Below are 22,264 nucleotides of genomic sequence, written 5' to 3'. Positions count from 1 at the left end.
GCCACTTCTTAATTCGGGGTGGGCGGACTAGGCATCGAAACTGGGAACCTACATTTTTAAATTTGCACGATTCTGGGACAACTGGAACGTTAGTCCTGGTTCCAATCGGTTCTCGATGCCCAACCCTAGTGGGTTGTCACTTTGTCCACCCTTGCATTAAAGTATGGCGACAGAAGTTTACCTTTTTATGTCAATGCTCTTGGTGAACCCATAGTCAATGAAGAAGATGCAGACGCCGATAAGTTGGTTGACCGGACAGACTTCCACACTGTTGTCTTGGCCATTTTGGAAGACCTCCAGCACACTGGTACGGCACCACAGACCCTCATATCCCTTTGCCAAGATCACAGAGCCTGAAAGGAAACAGTTATTTGGTCTTATCGACAATACCCATCCGTCATTCACTTTTAAAAATGAACAACCAGCTTGCACTTTGTCCACGGAGGAGAAGCAGCTAGTGTCCAGTTGGCAAAAGTTGTTGATCTCCCTGGACAGGATGTCGCTCTCCCTCTTCTCGGCCACATAGCGAACATAGAAGTGAGTGGGGTTCACCACGTGAGTCACTACCACCCACTGGGTAACTGAGGATGAGAGGAAGCGTGATTCCATTAGAGTCAAAATGTATTTTCAAGCTTTCCCCTTACCATGCACTTGTCTCTGTCATGTATGCTCTCCACAATATGGCTATAATAAGTCAACAATTGGAAACAAAAAAATAATAAGAATGTAATGTACACTAAAATATTCATACCATTTCTCTTATTTCCAGACAAAGGACAGCTTCTACTCCTGCGTGACCTCCGGTTATCTTTGGCCAACTCTGGACCAGTAGGAGGGGAAACTGGAGAAAATTCAGATTAAGAAAGCTTTATTTATCCCTGTGAGGCAATTAAGGACAAAAGATACAAATACATTTATGTGACTGATAAACACCAGAGGAGGCAAACCTACCCACACTCTGCACTTAAGAACAGATACCTGTGTAAAATTGAAAAGACTGGACAAAGTACTGCTTTAACTCCTAAGTACTGTAAAAGTAAAATAATACAAACCCTGAAATCAGGATGAAAATTATTATTATTAGAGGGAAATTTGCTTTGAACGTTAAAACATTGCTGCATTTGTATACATTCCATCACAACAGAAGATGACAAACAAAACACGACAGATAAGGGACAAAAAAAAAAACATGCACAGCAAGTAGACATAAGAGCCACTGAAATACTAAAATGTGCTTGAAAAATACAACAGTGGCACATATATATATATATATATATATATATATATATAAAATCGCTCCATCGCTTAAGACATTTAACATTAACATCCGTAAACTAATTGGATAATTGAAGCCGCATTTCTTAATTAATACAAGATGTACTAGCAGATCAACTCTTGTCGCCGATGTTACTTGTGCTTGACGGTTCCGCTGGAACCGCAAACAGGGCCACAACCCGCAGCACTTCAACGCGAAAATACAAAAGACCAGAGCAACAAATACAACACTGGCTGATCTGATGAGCAAAAATGTTGCTTAAACATAAGAGTAGCAAAAGAGGATGTCCGCTCCAGAGATGGGTAGAGTAGCCAAATTTTGTACTCAAGTAAGAGTATTGTTACTTGACAATAATGTGACTCAAGTAAAAAGTAGTCCTCCAAAAAATTACTTGAGTAAAAAGTACATAGTGAAATTATTACTCAAGTACTGAGTAAATAGTGAGTAACTTTTGATTTTTTTTTTTAACCACAGCATGAACATGAATAATAATTTTAAAAAATTACAAAATAAAACGTGAATGTGCAAATTCTGATGTTGCTGTGTGTGTGCATGTGTGAGTGTGTGTGTATGCACAGTCAAAACTCCCCCAAAACATCTGCAATTCAACCCCTTTCAGACCCTACTCGTACAGTAAGTTAAGGTACTACTGTATTTGCACTTCCCAACCCTGACAAACTATTTGAAGGAGTCTTTTAAAGGAGAACTCGACCTACCATATTGCTCCGCCGACTCTATAATCTCCTCAAGGACAACGTCAGGAGTGGCGTTATCTGAGGAGGTCTTGCAGCGATAATAGTTGCTATGACGCGTCGGGCTCAGAGATGGGCAGCTCTTTCTTCCAGGGCTCATCGTCCTCAGCGGACTCTTGGCTTTGCCATGGGTAAGGTGGCTGTAGTTGCTGGCTAAAGGTTCGACGTGACCATGCCTGGGAAGCTGTAGGGCAAGGTTGCTGCAGTGCTGCTGGAGTGGCACTTCTGACAGGCTAGAAGAGGAAAGACAAGTGACAGAACCAAAAGATGAATGCAGCAATGAAATGGCAAGCTATATTACTGTATATCCTCAAACTGTGGCTCCAATAGATCCTAAACAAAATGGCTGACTTCCTAGCGATTAGCATTATAGTAAACATGGTCACGCCACTTTTACGTGATGTAAAAAGCAATATCCCGTTATTTTAATAAAGAATCATTTTTTGTTTTTGTTTTTTACAATTATCGTGATACCTGTCTAGATACTATTGTCCATACAGTAATTCCACTTTATAATAGCAGCTAATTTCTTGACATTCTTTTTTATTCTATTTTCATACAATAACAATACAATACGGGCGGCACGGTGGACGTTTGCATGTTCTCCCCGTGCCTGCGTGGGTTTTCTCCGGGTATTCCGGTTTCCTCCCACATCCCAAAAACATGCATCCATCCATCCATCCATCCATTTTCTGAGCCGCTTCTCCTCACTAGGGTCGCGGGCGTGCTGGAGCCTATCCCAGCTGTCATCGGGCAGGAGGCGGGGTACACCCTGAACTGGTTGCCAGCCAATTGCAGGGCACATACAAACAAACAACCATTTGCACTCACAGTCATGCCTACGGGCAATTTAGAGTCTCCAATTCATGCATGTTTTTGGGATGTGGGAGGAAACCGGAGTGCCCGGAGAAAACCCACGCAGGCACGGGGAGAACATGCAAACTCCACACAGGCGGGGCCGGGGATTGAACCCGGGTCCTCAGAACTGTGAGGCTGACGCTCTAACCTGTCGGCCACCGTGCCGCCCAAAAACATGCATGGTACGTTATTTGACAACTGTAAATTGCCCGTAGGTGTGAATGTGAGTGTGAATGGTTGTTTGTTTGTGTGTGCCCTGTGATTGGCTGGCAACCAGTCCAGGGTGTACACCGCCTCTTGCCCGATGATAGCTGGGATAGGCTCCAGCACCCCCGCGACCCTAGTGAGGAGAAGCGGCTCAGAAAATGGATGGATGGATGGATGGACAATACAATACGGGCTGTTCGGTCCCTGTACGACCAGGGTCAGAGTTTGATTCGCATTGCTGGCAGGAAGTCGTTGGACTCCGCCAAGGCTGCCCTTTGTCACCGATTCTGTTCATTACTTTTATGGACAGAATTTCTTGGTGCAGCCGAGGCGTAGAAGGAGTCCAGTTTGGTGGCCTCAGTATTGCATCTCTGTTTTTTGCAGATGATGTGGTTCTGTTGGCTTCATCAAGCCGTGATCTCCAACTCTCACTAGAGCGGTTCGCAGCCAAGTGTGAAGCGGCTGGGATGAAAATCAGCACCTCCAAATCTGAGATCATGGTCCTCAGTCGGAAAAGGAGAGCGTGTCCTCTCCAGGTCGGGGATGAGATCCTTCCCCAAGTGGAGGAGTTCAAATATCTTGGGGTCTTGTTCACAAGTGAGGGAAGAATGGTACAGGAGATCGACAGGCGGATCGGTGCAGCGTCTGCAGTCATGCAGACTTTGTATCGGTCCAGTGTGGTAAAGGAGGAGCTAAGCCCAAAGGAGAAGCTCTCAATTCACAGGTCGATCTACATTCCTACCCTCACCTATAGTCACGTGCTGTGGGTCGTGAACGAAAGAACAAGATCCCGGATACAAGCGGCCGAAATGAGTTTCCTCCGCAGGGTGTCCGGGCTCTCCCTTAGAGATAGGGTGAGAACCTCAGTCATCCGGGAGGAGCTCAGAGTAGAGTCACTGCTCCTCCACATTGAGAGGAGCCAGATGAGGTGGCTGGGGCATCTGATTAGGATGCCTCCCGGACGTTTGGTGGTGTTTTATAGTGGTATGGAACAGATTAATGGCATTTCAATTAATTGAAATAAGATTGGCTATTGTAATGGCAAATTTTATCATAAAATTACTTTCAGTGTGTTTCTGTACCTTCAATTGTGAATCATAGCACTTGGGACTGATTACATTATTCAAGAGCGACTCTAGGTCTTCTGTTCGAGAACAATAGCGGTGTCAAACTGACTGTATACATTTCTCCCTGGACGACCCGTGAATCCTATCATGCCGTCTGACCAATTGACTGTTTCCTACATGTGTATTGGTCTGAACCATTTCCATGTAGGATGGTATAAATATCAGTGTTTGAAACGCCCTCTTGACCCGACATTCGAGATGCTGCATGTCTCCATGTCCTATTGTCTGACCTCTTTGGTGTTGCCGGACCCATCACTACTGTATACTATAAGTACACAATGTAATAAGTGATTAATGAATCAAAAGGAAGGAGTGTAATGTAAAATGTTATCGGATCACTCATGAGTTTGTTCCTCTACATTCAATTTGAAATCGCAACACCTGGGACAAATTACATGATTCAACAACTCCAGGTCTACTAAAAAAAACAATAGTGGTATGCATTTCTCCCATGACTCCCCCTTGAATCTGATCATGCTGTTTTCTGTCTGACCAATTGTCTGAGTTTCCTGCATGTAATTGGTCTGAACCACATACATGCAAGATGGTATAAAAATCAGTGTTTGAAACCCCAGACCTTTGAGCTGCTGCATGTCTCCATGTCGAATTGTCTGACCTCTTTGCAAAGGTAATAAACTGTGTATTAGTTTCGTTTAGTATATCAGTTTTAGGTATTCTCTATCAGAACAAGTATTTTTTTCCCACAACAATTTGTAACTTGTAAGTCAAGGTACCACTCTAGTATCAAAATACTTAACCATAAATACCACCATTATTCAGCTGCCTGAAAAAATTCTCCCAGTAATAATGAGGATATTTTAAAAGGACTCACTTCTTTGGCTTGCCTGCGTCCATCTTCAAAAACAAGTCCACACTCTGGTTCAGAAACTGGGACTTGAATATAACACTACACCAAATACAAACACATCATTTGTTAGAATTGTATGGACAGTGAACCCCACCAATTCTTCTATTGAACACAACATTGTCCATTTCTCATGAATTTTTCGCTATTATTTTGCATGGATGATTAATTGTCTCATGGTTAACAAACCTCATTCCACAGCCCATGGTGATGCACTTCATACTGAAGGACCGGTTGTCCACAGGGGCCTGTAGAGTCTTAAGAATCTGTCAAACAAAGCAATAATGCTACACCTAATATCAGGTAAATGTTTACAGAAGAGATTCTCAAATTCTGGAAAATTTCAGTCTTAAAATGTACAAAAATAACTTTATTCCATTGTTAAACTTTGACTTTAATGCAGTGGAACCTCGATAAAACGGATCCCGATATTACAGACATCGGATAAAATGGACCATTGGGACTGAACAATGTGTCCAAAAATAGTTTCCATTTGTCAAACTACCGTTGACAAAGTCTGTTAGTTTCAGAATTGGCTGCTGTTTTTTTCCTGGTGCTGTGGCATAATGCAGGCAGAGAATGGGACTGACGTATTTCCGGGTCACTGAACTATTTATAAAAAAAAAAAAAAAAAAAAAAAAAGATCCAATTCCAAAAGACGTGTCTCCCGTGTGGGGCATTGACGTAGCCATGTCATGATGATGACATAGAGAGAGAGAGAGAGAGAGAGAGAGAGAGAGAGAGAGAGAGAGAAAGCGAGAGAGAGATGGGCATGAAGGCAGTCTTAACTCTGAGGAATACAAATACAAGTCTCTGTAGTCTGAAACATGCTATTTTTGGTACAGGAGCAGATTTTCTTTTGTCATACTGTTCGCCTCTGGCAACAGATTTGGAACTAGGAAGCACACAAATTACTTGCGGCTCCTGAAAGCGACTCGCCTACGATGAGTACTGTACATCAACAATGTCACCATGACCAAGCACACCGGCGTGGTAAGTTTTGATAAAACAGACATGCAAACATCCGAAGGCATGAAAAAAGTGACAAACAAAAAAAAAAAAAGAAAAAAACAGCCCGCATGGAGTTTGCTATAAAACACCTGAAGGACTCCAAGATGGTGAGAAATAAGATTCTGTGGTCTGTTGAGAAAAAGAGAACTTTTTGGCCTTAATTCTAACCAGTATGTGTGGAGAAAACCAGGTACTGCTCATCACCTGTCCAATACAGTCCCAACAGTGAAGCATGGTGGTGGCAGCATCATGCTGTGGGGGAGTTTTTCAGCTGCAGGGACAAGACGACTGGTTGCAATCGAAGGAAAGATGAATGCTGCCAAGTACAGGGATATCCTGGACGAAAACCTTCTCCAGAGTGCTCAGGACCTAAGACTGGGCCGAAGGTTCACCTTCCAACAAGACAATGACCTGAAGCCCGCAGCTAAAATAACGAAGGAGTGGCTTCAGAACAACTATGTGACTGTTCTTAAATGGCCCAGGCAGAGCGCTGACTTAAACCCAATTGAGCATCTCTGGAGAGACCTGAAAATGGTGGTGGACAGCCACGTCAGTGCCCCACACGGGAGACACGTTCAACATCCAAGCTGACAGAACTGGAGAGGATCTGCAAGGAGGAATGACAGAGGACCCCCAAATCCAGGTGTGATTTGGGGGTCCTCTGAATGAAACGTCATTCATTCCCAAAAAGACTCATGGCTGTATTAGCTCAAAAGGGTGCTTCGACTAAATACTGAGCATAGGGTCTTAATACTTGTGGCTGTGTGATATTTAAGTTTTTCTTTAATAATTCTGCAAAAATTTCAACAATTCCGTTTTTTCTGTCAATAAGGGGTGATGCGTGTACATTAATGAGGGAAAAAATGAACTTAAATGATTTTTGCGAATGGCTGCAACAAAGAGTGAAAAATTTAAGGGGTCTGAATACTTTCCGTACCCACTGTATAATGCATTTTTACAATGCATGCTTTTGCTTCTACCCCATATGATCAAAGCGAAGTATTATCTGTATTTATTTTTGTGTCTGTATGCGTCGCTTAATACAGTTAACATTAACATCCGCAAACTAATTAGATAATTGTAGGCACATTTCCTAATTAATACAAGATGTACTAAAGGATCAGCTATTGTCGCCGATGTTACCTGTGGTTCGCGGTTCCGCTGGGACCACAAACAGGGCAACAACCCGCAGCACCTCAACGCGAAAACACAAAAGACCAGTGCAACAAATACGACACTGGCTGATCTGATGAGCAAAAATGTTGCTTAAACGTAAGAGTAGCAATAGGGGATGTCCGCTACCGAGGTGGGTAGAGTTGCTAAATATTTTCCTCAAGTAAGAGTACTGTTGACAATAAAGTAGTCCTCCAAAAAAATACTTGAGTAAAAAGTACACAGTGAAATAATTACTCAAGTACTGAGTAAATAGCACAAACAAAAAAATTACAAAACATTTGCAATATACAGTACGGTGTTTGTCAAGTTATAAGTGAGCTGAAATATCCATGTTTGGGCAGACAGTGCCGGAAAAATATTACAATACATAAAAGTATATGTGTACGCTCCTAATAAAGAGGATCCAGCCTTTTTTCAAATGCTCTTTTTACACTTGTAAAACTTGTCAGCCAATTCTACAATTATCATGGGAGGTAAATCTTACGCTAAATGCCCTCATAGATCGCTCAAATCTCAAAAATAGCAATCAGCCACAACACCCCAATATACTACAGCAGTATATGGACGACTTTGGTCTTGTTGACATATGGAGGCTGAAAAACTGTACAAAAAGAGAATATATTTTTTTTCTCGTCGGTTCACCACTCTTTCTCAAGAATAGATGTTTTTCATTCAAACCAATTCGGCAGCTCAAAGAATTACCTTCAAAATACATCCAATCATCATCAGCGACCATGCACCAATTTCTCTCAATCTAAAAGTTGAGTCAAGTTTGGGACCCCACCAACATGGCGCTTCAACATATCCCTATTGAAGGACCCGGATTTTGATTCTTTAGTGAAGGAATGGGATGAGTTTTTGAAATTCAACGACTCCCCAACCATACCCCCATCTCTGCTGTATTGAGGTCGAATCATATCATACTCTGCGTATAACAAAAAACAAGAACAAAAATTGGAAAATGGAATTGAAGAAAAAAAATTAAACACCTCAAAGAAGAATATGCAATTAATCCAACAGATATTCTTAGAAACCAACTTCAAAAGGCAAAAAATCAATTAGACATATCAAAAAGAACAGATTTTCTACAACAAGTTAAGATACAGTTTGAGTACAATAATAAATCTGGAAAATTCCTTGCGAACCAACTTCAGCGCAATGAAGAAAAGTAATTAATTACAGCCATTCACAATTCAAACGGCAACTGTACACAGTCACTGCTAGAAAGTGGTGAGGTGTGCTGTAGGTGTGACAGAGGAGTTTAAGGTGGAGGTGGGACTGCATCAAGGATCAGCCCTGACAGATAAGGTTAGACTGGAATCCCTGTGGACCATGATGTTTGCAGATTACATTGTGATCTGCATGAAAGCAGGGAGCAGGTGGAGGAACCGTTAGAAAGGTGGAGGCATGCACTGGAAATGAGAGGAATGAAGATTAGCCGAAGTAAGACAGAATATATGTGAATGAATGAGAGGGGTGGAGGGGGAAGTGTGAGGCTACAGGGAGAAGAGATAGCAAGGGTGGAGGACTTTAAATACAGTCCAGAGCAATGGTGAGTGTGGTAAGGAAGTGAAGAAACAGGTCCAAGCAGGTTGGAACGGGTGGAGGAAGGTTTCAAGTGTCTTATGTGACAGAAGAGTCTCTGCTAAGATGAAAGGCCAAAGTTTATGAGACAGTGGTGAGGCCACCCATGATGTATGGATTAGAAACAGTGGCACTGATGATACAGCAGGAACCAGAGCTGGAGGTGGCGGAGAGATGTTGAGATGAAGATGTTGAGGTTCGCTTGAGGAGTGACCAGGTTGGATAAAATTAGAAATGAGCTCATCAGAGGCACAGCCAAGGTTAGATGTTTTGGAGAGAAAGTTAGAGAGAGCAGACTTTGATGGTTTGGACATGTCCAGAGGAGAGAGAGTGAGTATATTGGTAGAAGGATGATGAGGATGGAACTGCCAGGCAAGAGAGCGAGAGGAAGACCAAAGAGAAGGCTGATGAATGTCGTGAGGGAAGACATGAGGGCAGTTGGTGTTCGAGAGGAGGAAGCAGGAGATAGGCTTACATGGAAAAGGATGAGATGCTGTGGCAACCCCAATGGTACAAGCCGAAAGGAAAAGAAGAATGTACGATAACTTTGCCCTGCGTACAAAGTACTAGGCGTTTTAAGCCACAAAAAAAACCTTCAAAAAATTTTGTACTGTACAGTAATAATTGTGCATATGCCTTAAAAAAAAAAAAGTACTTCAATCTAATGGACAATCGACAATATCGGATGACCCCCTCCCACCCCCCATTAGTCCGTTCTATTGAGGTTCCACAGTATAATAAGTTTTATCCCGAACAAATAGTTTTTGTTCTTCTCATCTTTACAAGTCTTGACTTTTTTTTTTTTAAATAAAAACTTTTTCTCATATTAGAACTTTTTTTCAATTTGTCATCGTAACTTTTTTTCTTCTTAAAAAGGGCAACTTTTAAATTTCTATGCTAGTAATTCTCAAATTGAGTGCACGGGGACCCTTTCGTGGTATGCAAAACAATCACTGCCTAAGTATAGCTCAATTGTATTTAAGTTTTTACTGCATTTACTTTTAATCTTTAAGAAATTTTTGTTTTTAAACTTTTATTTAGGTACCCGTTTGTTTAACTTTTATGTGTAATATATTTTAAGGGTGGCGGCACGGTGGCCGACTGGTTAGAGCGTCAGCCTCACAGTTCTGAGGTGCGGGGTTCAATCCCCGTCCCCGCCTGTGTGGAGTTTGCATGTTCTCCCCGTGCCTGCGTGGGTTTTCTCCGGGCACTCCGGTTTCCTCCCACATCCCAAAAACATGCATTAATTGGAGACTCTAAATTGCCCGTAGGCATGACTGTGAGTGCGAATGGTTGTTTGTTTCTATGTGTCCTGCGATTGGCTGGCAACCAGTTCAGGGTGTACCCCGCCTCCTGCCCGATGACAGCTGGGATAGGCTCCAGCACGCCCGCGACCCTAGTGAGGAGAAGCGGCTCAGAAAATGGATGGATGGATGGATATTTTAAGGGTGCCATATTTTACCAAACCAACTTTTTCTCGTATTTGGGATGTATTATTGGCTATATCGTGCCTCAGTAAATATGTGAAATATGAATTTAAATCGTCCACGCATTCCCAATATGTTTGAGAACCCCTGGTTTATAGGACATATATGACATCACGCACTTGGTCCAAGTTGCCGTACTGCTCCAGGAATGGCACGCACCGCACCTTCTTGGCTGTCTGCACAGTGCTCTTCAGCATGGAAATCCTCTCCTTGACTCTGCAGACTTCATTATGGGTGCTAGAGAAGTGAGCATCCAGTCCACTCAGCTGATTCAGCTGCACGTCTCGCCTTTTGGACACAAACAGGAAAAAAAAAAATAATTCAATATCCTTCAGTGAGCAAGACATGCACAGATAGTACTGGGATAATGTGCACTGCTGACATAAACAGAGAGGAGCAAGTTTACAAAAGTTGTCAGTGATGCCAAATTAGCGACTTTCACACTCTAGTGACTATTACAAAAAAAACAAAAACGAAAAAAGCAACATCAAATTGTTTTGTGTCTGACAAGAAAAGAGCCCGGTGAAAACGATCGCGGAGTCAATCATCCTGAACATTGCCAAAGAAATGATGACTGTTTATACGTGGCAAAAAGGTCATGAATGATATCACTGGCATTTGCATTTTTTTGATGAGGAAAGAAAAATTGACTAAAATTTAAATCTTATTTTTGTGGGAACATTTTTATTTTAAGGCTACACTGCTCAGTCCTACACTGAGATGTCATATTAAGATTGTGGTGGTCATACCACTTCTGGATGGCGTACATCGCCTTGATAGCGCCGCGACAGATTTCTATCTCCAGTCGGGCTCTCTCTTTCTTCACTTGCTCTGCCAGGCCTGTAGTTAAAATCTGCACAGAGCCAAAAAACACACATCAAGTGGTTCAACACAAGTCTACAGCCTTGTGTAGAAGTAAGTGCATGTATTCCACCTGGTGTAAGTGCTCTAGCTTAGCCAGATGTTCCGCAGCGGTGGCCAATGCCTCATCCATGGCTCTCTCAATCTTCTCAAGGTCCGCCTGCTGAAGAAAAAACATTCAAACAACACATTCAATCTTAAAGGCTAGCTTGCTTTTTTGGTACAGCGAAGCCTCGCTGCTGTAGACAGAAAATATAGAAATATTCCATCCTTCCATCATCTTCTGCTTATCCGAGGTCAGGTCGCGGGCAATACAGACAAAACTCTGACAGTGGTTGTACAGGGACCAGACAGCCCGTATAAGGGTGTTCGGTACCCCATAATCCCGAAGCACCCCCCACAGGACTCCCCGAGGGACACGGTCAAGTGCCTTCTCCAAGTCCACAAAACACATGTAGACTAGGCTTTACACAATCAGGATTTTTGGGGCCGATCACCCATCAGCAAGTTTTAAAAACACGATAACCGATCACCGATCCAATCACAAGATGGAGCAATGTGTCTATTTAAATGACTTGTTCATTTACTGTATATACTTGACGTTAAAAGTCACGCGGTTCCCATGATTCATTGCGACAAATTGGAATTATTACAGTCATAAAGATGTTCATCTTTGTTATGTTTATGTTACTAGTAGTTTGTTGAATGTATTTTATTTCACATTTATGATGTGGGGGAGCAGCGGCTCTACTCTGAGATCATCCCGGATGACCGAGCTTCTCACCCTATCTCTAAGGGAGAGCCCGTACACCCTGCGGAGGAAACTCATTTTGGCCGCTGGTATCCGGGGTCTTGTTCTTTCGGTCACGACCCACAGCTTGTGACCATAGGTGAGGGTAGGAACGTAGATCGCCCGGTAAATCGAGAGCTTCGCCTTTCGGCTTTGTTCCTTCTTTACCACAACGGACCGATACAAAGTCAGCATCACTGCAGACGCTGCACCTATCCGACTGAGGACCACGGTCTCAGATTTGGAAGTGCTGATTCTCATCCCAGCCGCTTCACACTCGGCTGCGAACCACTCCAGTAAGAATTGGAGATCACGGCTTGATGAAGCGAACAGAACCACACCATCTGCAAAAAGCAGAGATGCAATTCTGAGACCACCAAACAGGACCCCCTCTACGCCTGGGCTGCGCCTAGAAATTCTGTCCATAAAAGTTTTGAACAGAATCTGTGACAAAGGGCAGCCTTGGCGGAGTCCAACCCTCACCGGAAACGAGTCCGACTTACTGCCGGCAATGCGGACAAAGCTCTGACACCGGTCCTATGGAGACCGAACAGCCCGTATCAGGGGGTTCGGCACCCCATACTCCCGAAGCACCCCCCACAAGCCTCCCAAGGGACACGGTCGAACGCCTTCTCCAAGTACACAAAACACATGTAGACTGGTTGGGCGAACTCCCATGCACCCTCGAGGACCCTACCGAGGGGGGTGGAGAGCTGTTCCACTGTTCCACGGCCAGGACGAAAACCACACTGCTCCTCTTGAATCTGAGATTTGACTTCCCGACGGACCCACCTCTCTAGCACCCCTGAATAGACCTTACCAGGGAGGCTGAGGAGTGTGCCACCCCAGTCTGCCAATACAGAGGCACTGTCCCTGTTGTCCACGCGATGTTGCAGAGGCGTGTCGACCAGGACAGCCCCACAACATCCAGAGCCTTTAGGAACTCCGGGCGAAACTCATCCACCTCCGGGGCCTTGCCACCAAGGAGCTTTTTAACCACCTCGGTGACCTCAACTCCAGAGATAGGAGAGCCCGCCTCAGAGAACCCAGTCAATTCAACTAAATATTCAGCAAAGCTCTACAGGGCATTGCTTGTTCATAGTAAATTATTCTTTTTGCTGATGTATACGCATGCTCATGACCACTGGCCTGTCTCACTTTAATGACCAACCAGAAGACTCTAGAGCATGAAGGTCATCTTTCCTCAACACAATCAGAGACCTAGATCTTAGTGCAAGTGACGAGTTTGAATCTGCTGTCAAAATGTCTCGGTAAAGAATCATCAGAATGGGTGAGACGCTTTAGAGCAGTCCATGTTGGAAAATCTGAAGCAGCACTACGGATGACCTGGAAACGGCTCGATGAATGTTACAGCGCTCCTCAAGTCATAGAAAATGCTCTCTTTAACTCATTCACTGCCAGCCATTTCTTGAGCAGGGAACCCCAAGACCGCCAGGCATTTTCAAGCAATTTCACTGATTTTCCAAGCCCCACAGAATACTACCGTAATTTCTCATGTATAATGCGCATACATGTATAATACGCTCCCCCAAAGTTGACCTCAAAATTCTGGAAAACCCTTCTACCTATGTATAATGCATTTTTTCAATGCATGATTTTGCTTCTCACAGCACTACTTTTATTTAGTAAATTAGAAAACACACAGTTGTGCTCATATGTTTGATTACCCAGGCAGAATTTGGGTTCAATTCTTTAAAGAAAACATGAAGGACCAGGAGAAATTTGTATTTCAATGGGATTCAAATTAAACGGTCAAGCATTTCAGAAAAGCATTATCATTAAACAAAACATAACCATAAAGAAATGAATGATGGTTGTTGTTCAGTCATCAGTCATATAAAAAAAAAAACATTTCACAAATTCTGCCAGATATGTAAACTGTACATATATGCAGTCATACGTACCTCTGTCCTATTGGAATGAAAGTGTAGGCGACACTTTTTTTTATAACCACTAGGTGGCGGTGGCATTTTGGAATGAAAGTGTACAGCTTTTTCATAACCACTAGATGGCAACATACATTTCTAAAATGTGAAAGTTTTTTTTCCATTTGCCATTGACTTTTGACAATTTTTTTGGTGGGGGGGGGGGGAATGCGCATTATACACGAGAATTTACGGTATGTACTATGACGATGTAAACACGAAAACCACCACATGAAAGATCAGACTCCCTTCTTTCATCAGAAAAAAGTCAAATAGGCTACTTTCAGTCAAATCTGTTTCTGGAAGAAAAAAAACGGAGAAAACAGCCTTTTTGTGAAAGCAGACATCAAGCAGAACAATGACTGACACCAATATTTTTTTTTCTTTTGTGAAAATCTCAAACATCTGAACATAAAACAACACTGACAAAGTACTTTTGTCAAAAAAAATAATTTATTTACAAGTATAACTATGTACAGAATTTACATGACAAAAATGCATGAACAAATGGGATCCCGCACTTGCACTTTTTTCCTCCAAATTCTCCTCTACTGTTTGCTCAATAGTCCAGGATTTTATTATCTTGTGCATAAAATCTAGCAAAGTTTTATCCACATCTTATTTTATTCTTCTGTTGGCAGTGAATGGGACCTTGTGTGGTTGTCATTCTCCTTGAAACCAGTCACTACTTCTGCTCGAAGCACAACCTGTGCAGGTTAGAAATATAACTATTACTATAAAAATACATTGTTGAAATTGCTGTCGTGGGACGTGGAGAAAAAAAACTTTCAATTACCTTTTTTTTGTCTGCACTGCGTATTGGTATGGGAGTCGAACGTCTGCTGGATGCATCACCTGTAAGGTTTAAAATATACATACGATTACAAGAGAATACTTTTTATTTATGACGTGTTTTGGAAGGGTAAAAAAAAACATTACTTTTCTTCTTCGCAATCCTAAAAGACGCTCGACGCGCGGGTGTTGAATTCCTGCAAGATGGACGAAATGGAAAATTCTAATCAGTACTGGCAACAGATATTACATTGTAATGTGAACTAGTGGGACTAAATTATGTTTTTATGTAACAAGGACTGAAGGAGCGTGTTTGCGAGCTGCAAATTAGTTACCTTCGTCGTCGGACTTTGTCGATATTCATCGGAGGAAGCTCGCCTGGCTATCCAAAAGGGAGTTCACTATCTGACGATTCCGGATCCCATTTATTCAAATCCTGGTCAGCAGACGATCAGCCAGCAAGCGGCCGAGAGCATCTCGCCATATGTATGGGTCGCCATTTTGCGCGATTGCTTTACAACAAAGCGATCAGCTCGGAGCGTCATCCTTTATTCCCTGCATGATCTAAGGCGTCATTCCTGTCGGTCGCAGGAATCTTTTTCTTGCTTTGGTGCAATAAATTTCTAGTACCAAAATATTGTTTTTATTTATTTATTTTCATTTTGTTGTTATATTTAGTTATTATAATATAAAGCAAAGAGAGCTTGGACATCTCTTAATGGAGCTGCTGTCAGCAGAATGCTATGCTTGATGATCAAAGCAACAAATCATTGGATAGATCAGAGCTTTTCGATCAATTCAATACTTAGGGCACCACATCCCAATATTCACTGAAGACCTTTGCAGGCACGAAAGAGAGCTCAGGTAGTGGCCTGTCTGCAGATTGAGCCATCAAAAGGAAGAGTCAGCATTCCACTCCCCAAGATGATCGAATGTAATGACATCCTAAACAATCGTGACAAAATCCTGACACCTGAAGTTCCTTTCTATCATTCTCATTTGAAATGTCTTGTCGATGAGATTCTGCCTCTTGACCAGCAGGCTCAAATCCTTCTCCTCCTTGGCAGAGACGTCATTCGAGCTCATAAGGTGAGACGAATGATCAATGGACCCGATAATGCACCATTTGCACCAAAAGTTGGTTGGGGGGGTCCTGGTAGGCGACGTGTGCTCAGGAAACATACACAAACCGACTGTTCACAGCTTTAAGATAAGCATCCTAAAGAACTGCAGACCTTCACGGTTCACTCCATGCACAAGCCATGTCCAGCTGAAAGAAATGTTCAACCCCAACTCAATGCTTCAGTTAAACAACTACCAGAGAAGCTACAGCCAAAAGACAAACAATGATAGTTTTGGACTCACCGTCTTCCACAGAACAAAAGGTGATCTTAAGCTCGCTCTTTCTGTGGAAGATGAGCTCTTCCTCCAGACCATGAACAGAAAGGTCTCCCAAGATAAATCCAAGACCTGGGTGGCAGCTCTCCCTTTCAGATCTCCCAGAATATTATTGCCTAACAATAGACAGCAGATGCTAAACCATCTCTCCGCCGATGCTGCCACCATCATGCTTCACAGTAGGGATGGTGTTAGCCAGGTGATGAGCAGTGCCTCTTCTTCTCCAGATTTACGCTTGTAATTGATGCCAAAAAGTTCTGTTTTGGTTTCATCAGACGAGAGAATTTTGTTTCTGCAGGTCTGAGAATGCTTTAGGTACCTTTTGGCAAACTTCAAGTGGGCTGCCATATGCCTCTTAGTGAGAAGTGGCTTCCGTCTGGCCGCTCTACCATAAAGCCCTGATTGGTGGAGTGCGTTAGCAATGGTTTACCTTCTGGATGGTTCTCCTATCTCCGCAAGGAAACATTGGAAGTCCGTCTTAGTGACCATAGGGTTCTTGTTCACCTCTCTGACCAAGGCCCTTCTTCCCCGGCTACTCAGCTTGGTCGGACGGCTAGATCTCGGAAGGGTCCTGGTGGTTCCAAAATTCTTCCGTTTCCCAATAATCAAGACCACAGTGGTTTTCGGGACCTTCAACGCTGCTGAAATTCGTTTGTATCGTTCCCCAGATTTGTGCCTTGACACACTCCGGTCTCAAAGGTATGCAGACAATTCCTTAGACTTCATTGCTTGGTTTCTGCTCTGATATGCACTGCCAACTATTACATCTTATATAGACAGGTGTGTGCCATTCCAAATGATGTTCAATCAACTGAATTTACCACAGGTGGACTCTATTCAAGTTGTAGAAGCATCTCAAGGATGATCAGTGGTTTGAGTGTCACAGAGCAAATGGTATGAATACTTACGTACCTATTATGTTTGAATGTTTAATTTTTTTTTATAAATTTACACAAATGTCTGAAAACATATTACTTTGTCTTTATGAGATATTTTATGTAGATTTGTTTAAAGAAAACTCTACTCGAATCAGCTTTAGAATAAATCTGTAACAGCAAAATGTGGAAAACCTGAAGGGGTGTGAAATCTTTCTGGTGGCACTGTATGGAAGTCCTTAGTGGTTCTGTATGCATGTACTATACAGTATATGTGAAGCAAGCCATGGTATAATTTTAGAGAATCACAATTACCTGCTTCAAATCCTTCGTGCTGCCATTCATGTCAAAGGATACTGCTTTGATCCTCCTGCGACTATTTGACTTGTCCGACCTAACAGACACAGAAGTAAGTTCTTTAGGGAAAAAAAAGGTTAAATCAAACATCAGCCACTTATTTTCTCATTGGACTGGACGATATGGGTAAATTATATTCTCTTACTTTCTCCCCACAAACATATTTTTACAGTACATCAAGAAAAGGCATTACTCTGAACACGTTTAGCTTTTTTCTGGATTTGACTTAATTTCTTCTGATATCAAGCAAGCTTTAGAAAAAGTTTTTATTTTCCACAATTAATTTGCATCAACTGACACGTCATATGCAAAACATTGTGAAAATGATTCCGTTCATGTTTATTTCTTAGTGGCAATAAAACCGCCGTTGGAAATATAGCCCCTAAGAGGGGTCGCAAAACTCGCTGACTACAGCCACCAAATCGCTCAGTTGGCCACACAAACTGCTTTTGTAAACTCGCCCCCCTCTGTTCATACCCATATTAGAGCAAACAGTGCACATCAGTGAGGGAACACTTTGAAAAAAAAATCTATTTAAACAGAAAAAAATCTAACACTAACAAAAAACTAAAATATTTTTTATTAAAAATGTAATGTTTTTTTTAAAAATAGGTTTTATTTCAATACAAATATAAATTTTTACAAAACAAATCTAAACAATATGAAAATGTTTCAACAAATTGCTTTGCAAAAAACGTATTAAAATTAACTTTTTAAAATTACTTTTCCCCCTAAAAAATACAAACGTTCAAAAGATTTATTTACAAGATCACTGTAAAAAAAACTAATATTAATTAAAAATATATTTAAAAACCAATTTATAAAATCATTACAAATATTTATTTATAACCCTTTATATAAAACTAATTAAAATGCATTTTAAAAAAATTCAGCAAATCGGTTTTGCAAAACAACTTCGAATTATCAATTAAAATGCCAGGGTGCATCGAGGCAGTGATAAATCAAAGGGATTCCCAACTAAGTATTGAAGATTAACATCGCTTTGAAAGTACAATTTTTTTGATTGATTAAATGTGACCCTAATTTATTTCTTTTTTTTCTACAAAAACTGAGAAGGCTGATTACTTCACAGTATTCACATTTTTTGAATTCCTGATTTCGTGCGTTTTATGAGCTGGAAGCCCAAATTATGTAAAAATAAACAAATTAATATTTTAAGTTGTTTAAATTGTGGGCCCTGAATCTATAACCAATGAAAGTTTAACTTTTTGAATGGAATTACGGAAATAAACCTTTCCATAATATTCACATTTTTTGGAAAGGGTCTGGATATGTTTCCAAGGTAAGGCAGCAGACTTGACATGAATTGTAATAAATCCTATTCCTCTACACCATAACTACTTGTAACATTTCTTTATAAGCCCATTGAGGTTTTTTATATATATATATATATATATATATATATATATATATATACATACATATATATATATATATATATATATATACATACATACACACAGTATACAGTGGAAGCCATTTCTCACTAAAAGGAACATGGCAGCCTGCCTAGAGTTTGCCAAAAGGCACCTTGAGTATTCCCAGACCTGCAGAAACAACATTCTCTGGTCTGATGAAACCAAAATAGAACCTTTTGGCATCAATTGCAAGCGTATATCTGGAGAAGAAGAGGCACCGCTCACAAAAAAAAACAAAAAAACAATCAAAACAAAAAAATCCTCAACAATGAACTCAAATTCATTGATAATACTGTATAGTCTTACCTTCGCATTCTGTTCATGCTGGCAGTATAGATGAGGCCGATGATGCGGTTGTCCTCCTGCAGTCCAAAGACTCCCTCTTCTGGTAGAATCGACTCCACCTGCACAAGAGGACCTTCATTAACGACAACCACAGACAACATACAGTGTATATAGTACATACAATATGGCCACTTCAATGAAATTTCACCTCACAGTCGGGACACCTGACCACATTGTCACATTCAATGGACTGCAGGCAGGACGTACAGAAAATGTGACCGCATACGAGCGTACGGGGCAGATTGCCCTCAGCTTCATTCTCTGAGTGGACAAAAATCTGTTATAATGGAATGCAACCCAGAAACTGTATCTACATGTATACTTTAAGAAGTTATTGTTAGAGCCGCTATCCTGGCTCTGACAATACCTCCGTAGGTGAAAAATTGCCAGGCTGATTTAATCCCACAATTCCATATTGGTGTTATGTATACATAAGAGCAACCCAGAAACAAGGCGGAAAAAAAATAGATGGTTTTACAAGCGAAAATGGGCTGCAGGCAAAGTCACGGCTTTGATACTACCTCTGAAGATGTCAGATTGACGGTTTGACTTCATCCGCCCATTCTGTATTATTACCGTTTATAAATAAATAAAAAGGCGGGAAAATGCCAGCTTCTACATTACATGGGTTTACAGGCGGTATAAGGCTTCTGTTACAACTCTGATACCACGCACGAAGGCAGGAAATTGTCTGGTCTATTTCTTCACCCCATTCTGGTTTGGTGGGATTTTTCTATAAAGGTGAACTGGAAAAAGGATGGAAAAAAATGCCATCTCCTACAAGTGTAAAAGGGAATACTGGCGCTTTCCCACCTCTGTTACAAATGAAACACTACCTCCAAAGGCGGAAAATTGCTGGGCCAACTTCCTCTCCCCCATTCCACATTGGTGCCGGAAAAAATGCCAGCATTAACAAGTGCTTAAAGGGGCTCCAGGTACTGGCCTGCCTTGCTGGCTGGACCATCTTTACATAACAGAGAGAGACCCGGAAAGAGGCAGAAAAATGCCAACTCCAAAAGTGCAAAAGTTGTGGTGTCGCCTCTGTTACGAATCCGACACTACCTCCAAAGACGGAAAATTGCTGGGTTGATTTTTCCCGCTATTTCGTGTTGGGCTCATTTAAACCTTCAGAAGGGGTATGTATGAGGACAGTTGAAAACACATACGAGGAAAAAAGCTCAACATTGCTTAATGTCAGAAAAATGCAATCAATCATCACCAAAATTTATGTTAACATCTCCCCCTCATGCACACTTCAACCTACATCTGCACAATTCATAAAATTGTAATCGTGATTGCGATTTTGGCTGCCACAATTAAATGAGCTTGATCGTCAGCGATTTTTTATATTTAAATGCAGGCACTGCTGCATATGAAAAGTGCTTCATTTGGAGCAGTGCCTGCAATCTAGCCAGCCAGCCACCAGGGGGCGAACGCATGGTTAAGGCTTCATTAAGTTAACACTGAGCTCCGGTGCAACTGCAAAACAAAAGCCAAAATGGCATTGAAGTCCAATGTAGTAATATATGAAGCTTGTTTTGTTTAATTAGCCCTCTCAGCACATTGGCAGAGAGGCGGCAAGACACCATTAACAGTCGTTGTAGCGGCTGTCTTGACTTGAACATTTCGGCTGGCCTGACCGAAACGTAAAAAAAAAAAAAGCGGACAGTTAATACAGAGGGAAATCACAACTGTCGAGTTATTTGCAGTTTGTGACTATACACGACTGACCAATGGTCAAGTAGAACAACAGAGACGTACAGTCCCTGACAACGTGTGCAATAAAAAAAATTTTAAAATTCCTGACATGAGGAATAAACGTGATTAATAATCATAACTACAGTATTGATCAAAATAATTTTGATTATTATTTTGGCCACAATCGTGCAGCCCTACTTCAACCCTTGAAAATATCAGAACGAAGGCCCCAATATCTAAGGTTTTATGGACGTTAAGATATTTTCTCACCATAGGCGCTCGCTAAAGAAAAAAAGTCGTTTGTCAGAAAATTGCGACCAATCGTCACAATAATTCATTGGACATCTTAACTTATGCACCCTTGTATCTCTAATAATATCAGAATGATTGCCCCAATATTATGTCTTTTATAGAAATTCAGCCTGTTCCTTATTAAGCTTTTCCTGTTTAGTAAGCGTCCTGGGAGAGGAAAACGCTTAACGTCCATAAACTCCAAAATATGACCGTTGAAATATTCTCAGAGGTTACAGCGGGCATAAGGAGACCACATGCATTTTTGGTGACGATGGATAGCAGTTTTGGGACATGAAGCTTTTTAAACTATGCCTGCTTATGGGGGGCTAGAATTTGGTGCAACGCCCCTGCTGATTCTACCTCCGAAGGCGGAAAATTGGGCTGACGTCGCCCCCACCCCCTTTCTGAGTGGGAGCCGTTTATGCAAAACACACCTGATATAATGATGTAAAAAAAATAAATACACATTTCCTGTTGTCTGACCGTCATAAAATCAATTTGACTCCTCTCATTTATACAGTAAAAGACCTTAAACAGCTCACAAGCAACACTAATAACTGCCAACACGTTCGTTTCAATCAAATTTCGGCACTTGGCCCGTGTTAGCTTGCAGCTAGCCTCGCTAGCTGCGCAGGTTTGCTAACACCGCTACTCTTAGTAACTTTATGATAAAGATACTTTTGCAAATCAATCAAAATACCTGCAATCGTGTAGGCATTTCCACAGAAGTCACAAATAACTGCGTTGGGTTGTTCCATGTTGTTGTTGTTGTTTTTTTCGTGTAGTTTTTGTTGATGGGGACGAAGAAGCCCGCGATTTCTTCCCCCCCCCCCCTCGAGAGTGTGACGTATGCGGGCTAGCTCGTGTCAAGTCACGTGGTACAATTAGCATGAACGATGCAATACGCCTGCGTGTGAAAATCCGATAAAATGAAAAGAAATGTCTCCAGTATGAAGTGAATGACTTGATTATTTTTCTTTCTTTACACACAACTCTCTATACGTAAAGAAAGTCTGCCTTCCAAACCAAACGTTCCCCAATTCTGCTCTCTTTATTATAAAACTACGTATCTTAACCCAATTAACTATCGGAACAACTTAATGAAACCAATTTATATTAAGGCAAT

General features: G+C 41.6%; 1 protein-coding gene across 5 annotated transcripts in view; it reads right to left on the bottom strand.

Moving 5' to 3' along the window:
* rnf17 (ring finger protein 17) overlaps positions 1–21,975 on the bottom strand; it is a 42,628-nt gene extending 20,653 nt beyond the window's left edge. For 3 of the 5 annotated variants that reach the window (XM_061792189.1, XM_061792192.1, XM_061792190.1), the window contains exons 1-13: positions 21,839–21,975; positions 19,295–19,407; positions 19,108–19,205; positions 17,321–17,399; positions 11,278–11,367; positions 11,093–11,196; positions 10,463–10,631; positions 5,275–5,351; positions 5,053–5,127; positions 1,993–2,261; positions 752–841; positions 423–581; positions 182–353 (exon numbers count right to left, since the gene is read on the bottom strand). In XM_061792189.1, the coding sequence (XP_061648173.1) occupies positions 182–353; positions 423–581; positions 752–841; positions 1,993–2,261; positions 5,053–5,127; positions 5,275–5,351; positions 10,463–10,631; positions 11,093–11,196; positions 11,278–11,367; positions 17,321–17,399; positions 19,108–19,205; positions 19,295–19,407; positions 21,839–21,896 (1,553 nt within the window). In that variant the 5' untranslated portion in view covers positions 21,897–21,975. The remainder of the gene's footprint in view (positions 1–181; positions 354–422; positions 582–751; positions 842–1,992; positions 2,262–5,052; positions 5,128–5,274; positions 5,352–10,462; positions 10,632–11,092; positions 11,197–11,277; positions 11,368–17,320; positions 17,400–19,107; positions 19,206–19,294; positions 19,408–21,838) is intronic. The other 2 variants (XM_061792193.1, XM_061792191.1) reach the window with 2 other exon arrangements.
* Positions 21,976–22,264: the final 289 nt, after the last annotated feature.

The sequence above is a fragment of the Phyllopteryx taeniolatus genome, chromosome 12 (assembly GCF_024500385.1).
Source record: "Phyllopteryx taeniolatus isolate TA_2022b chromosome 12, UOR_Ptae_1.2, whole genome shotgun sequence".
NCBI lineage: Eukaryota > Metazoa > Chordata > Actinopteri > Syngnathiformes > Syngnathidae > Phyllopteryx > Phyllopteryx taeniolatus.
Note: the sequence above shows the minus strand (reverse complement) of the source record. Positions and strands in the feature narration are given on the sequence as shown.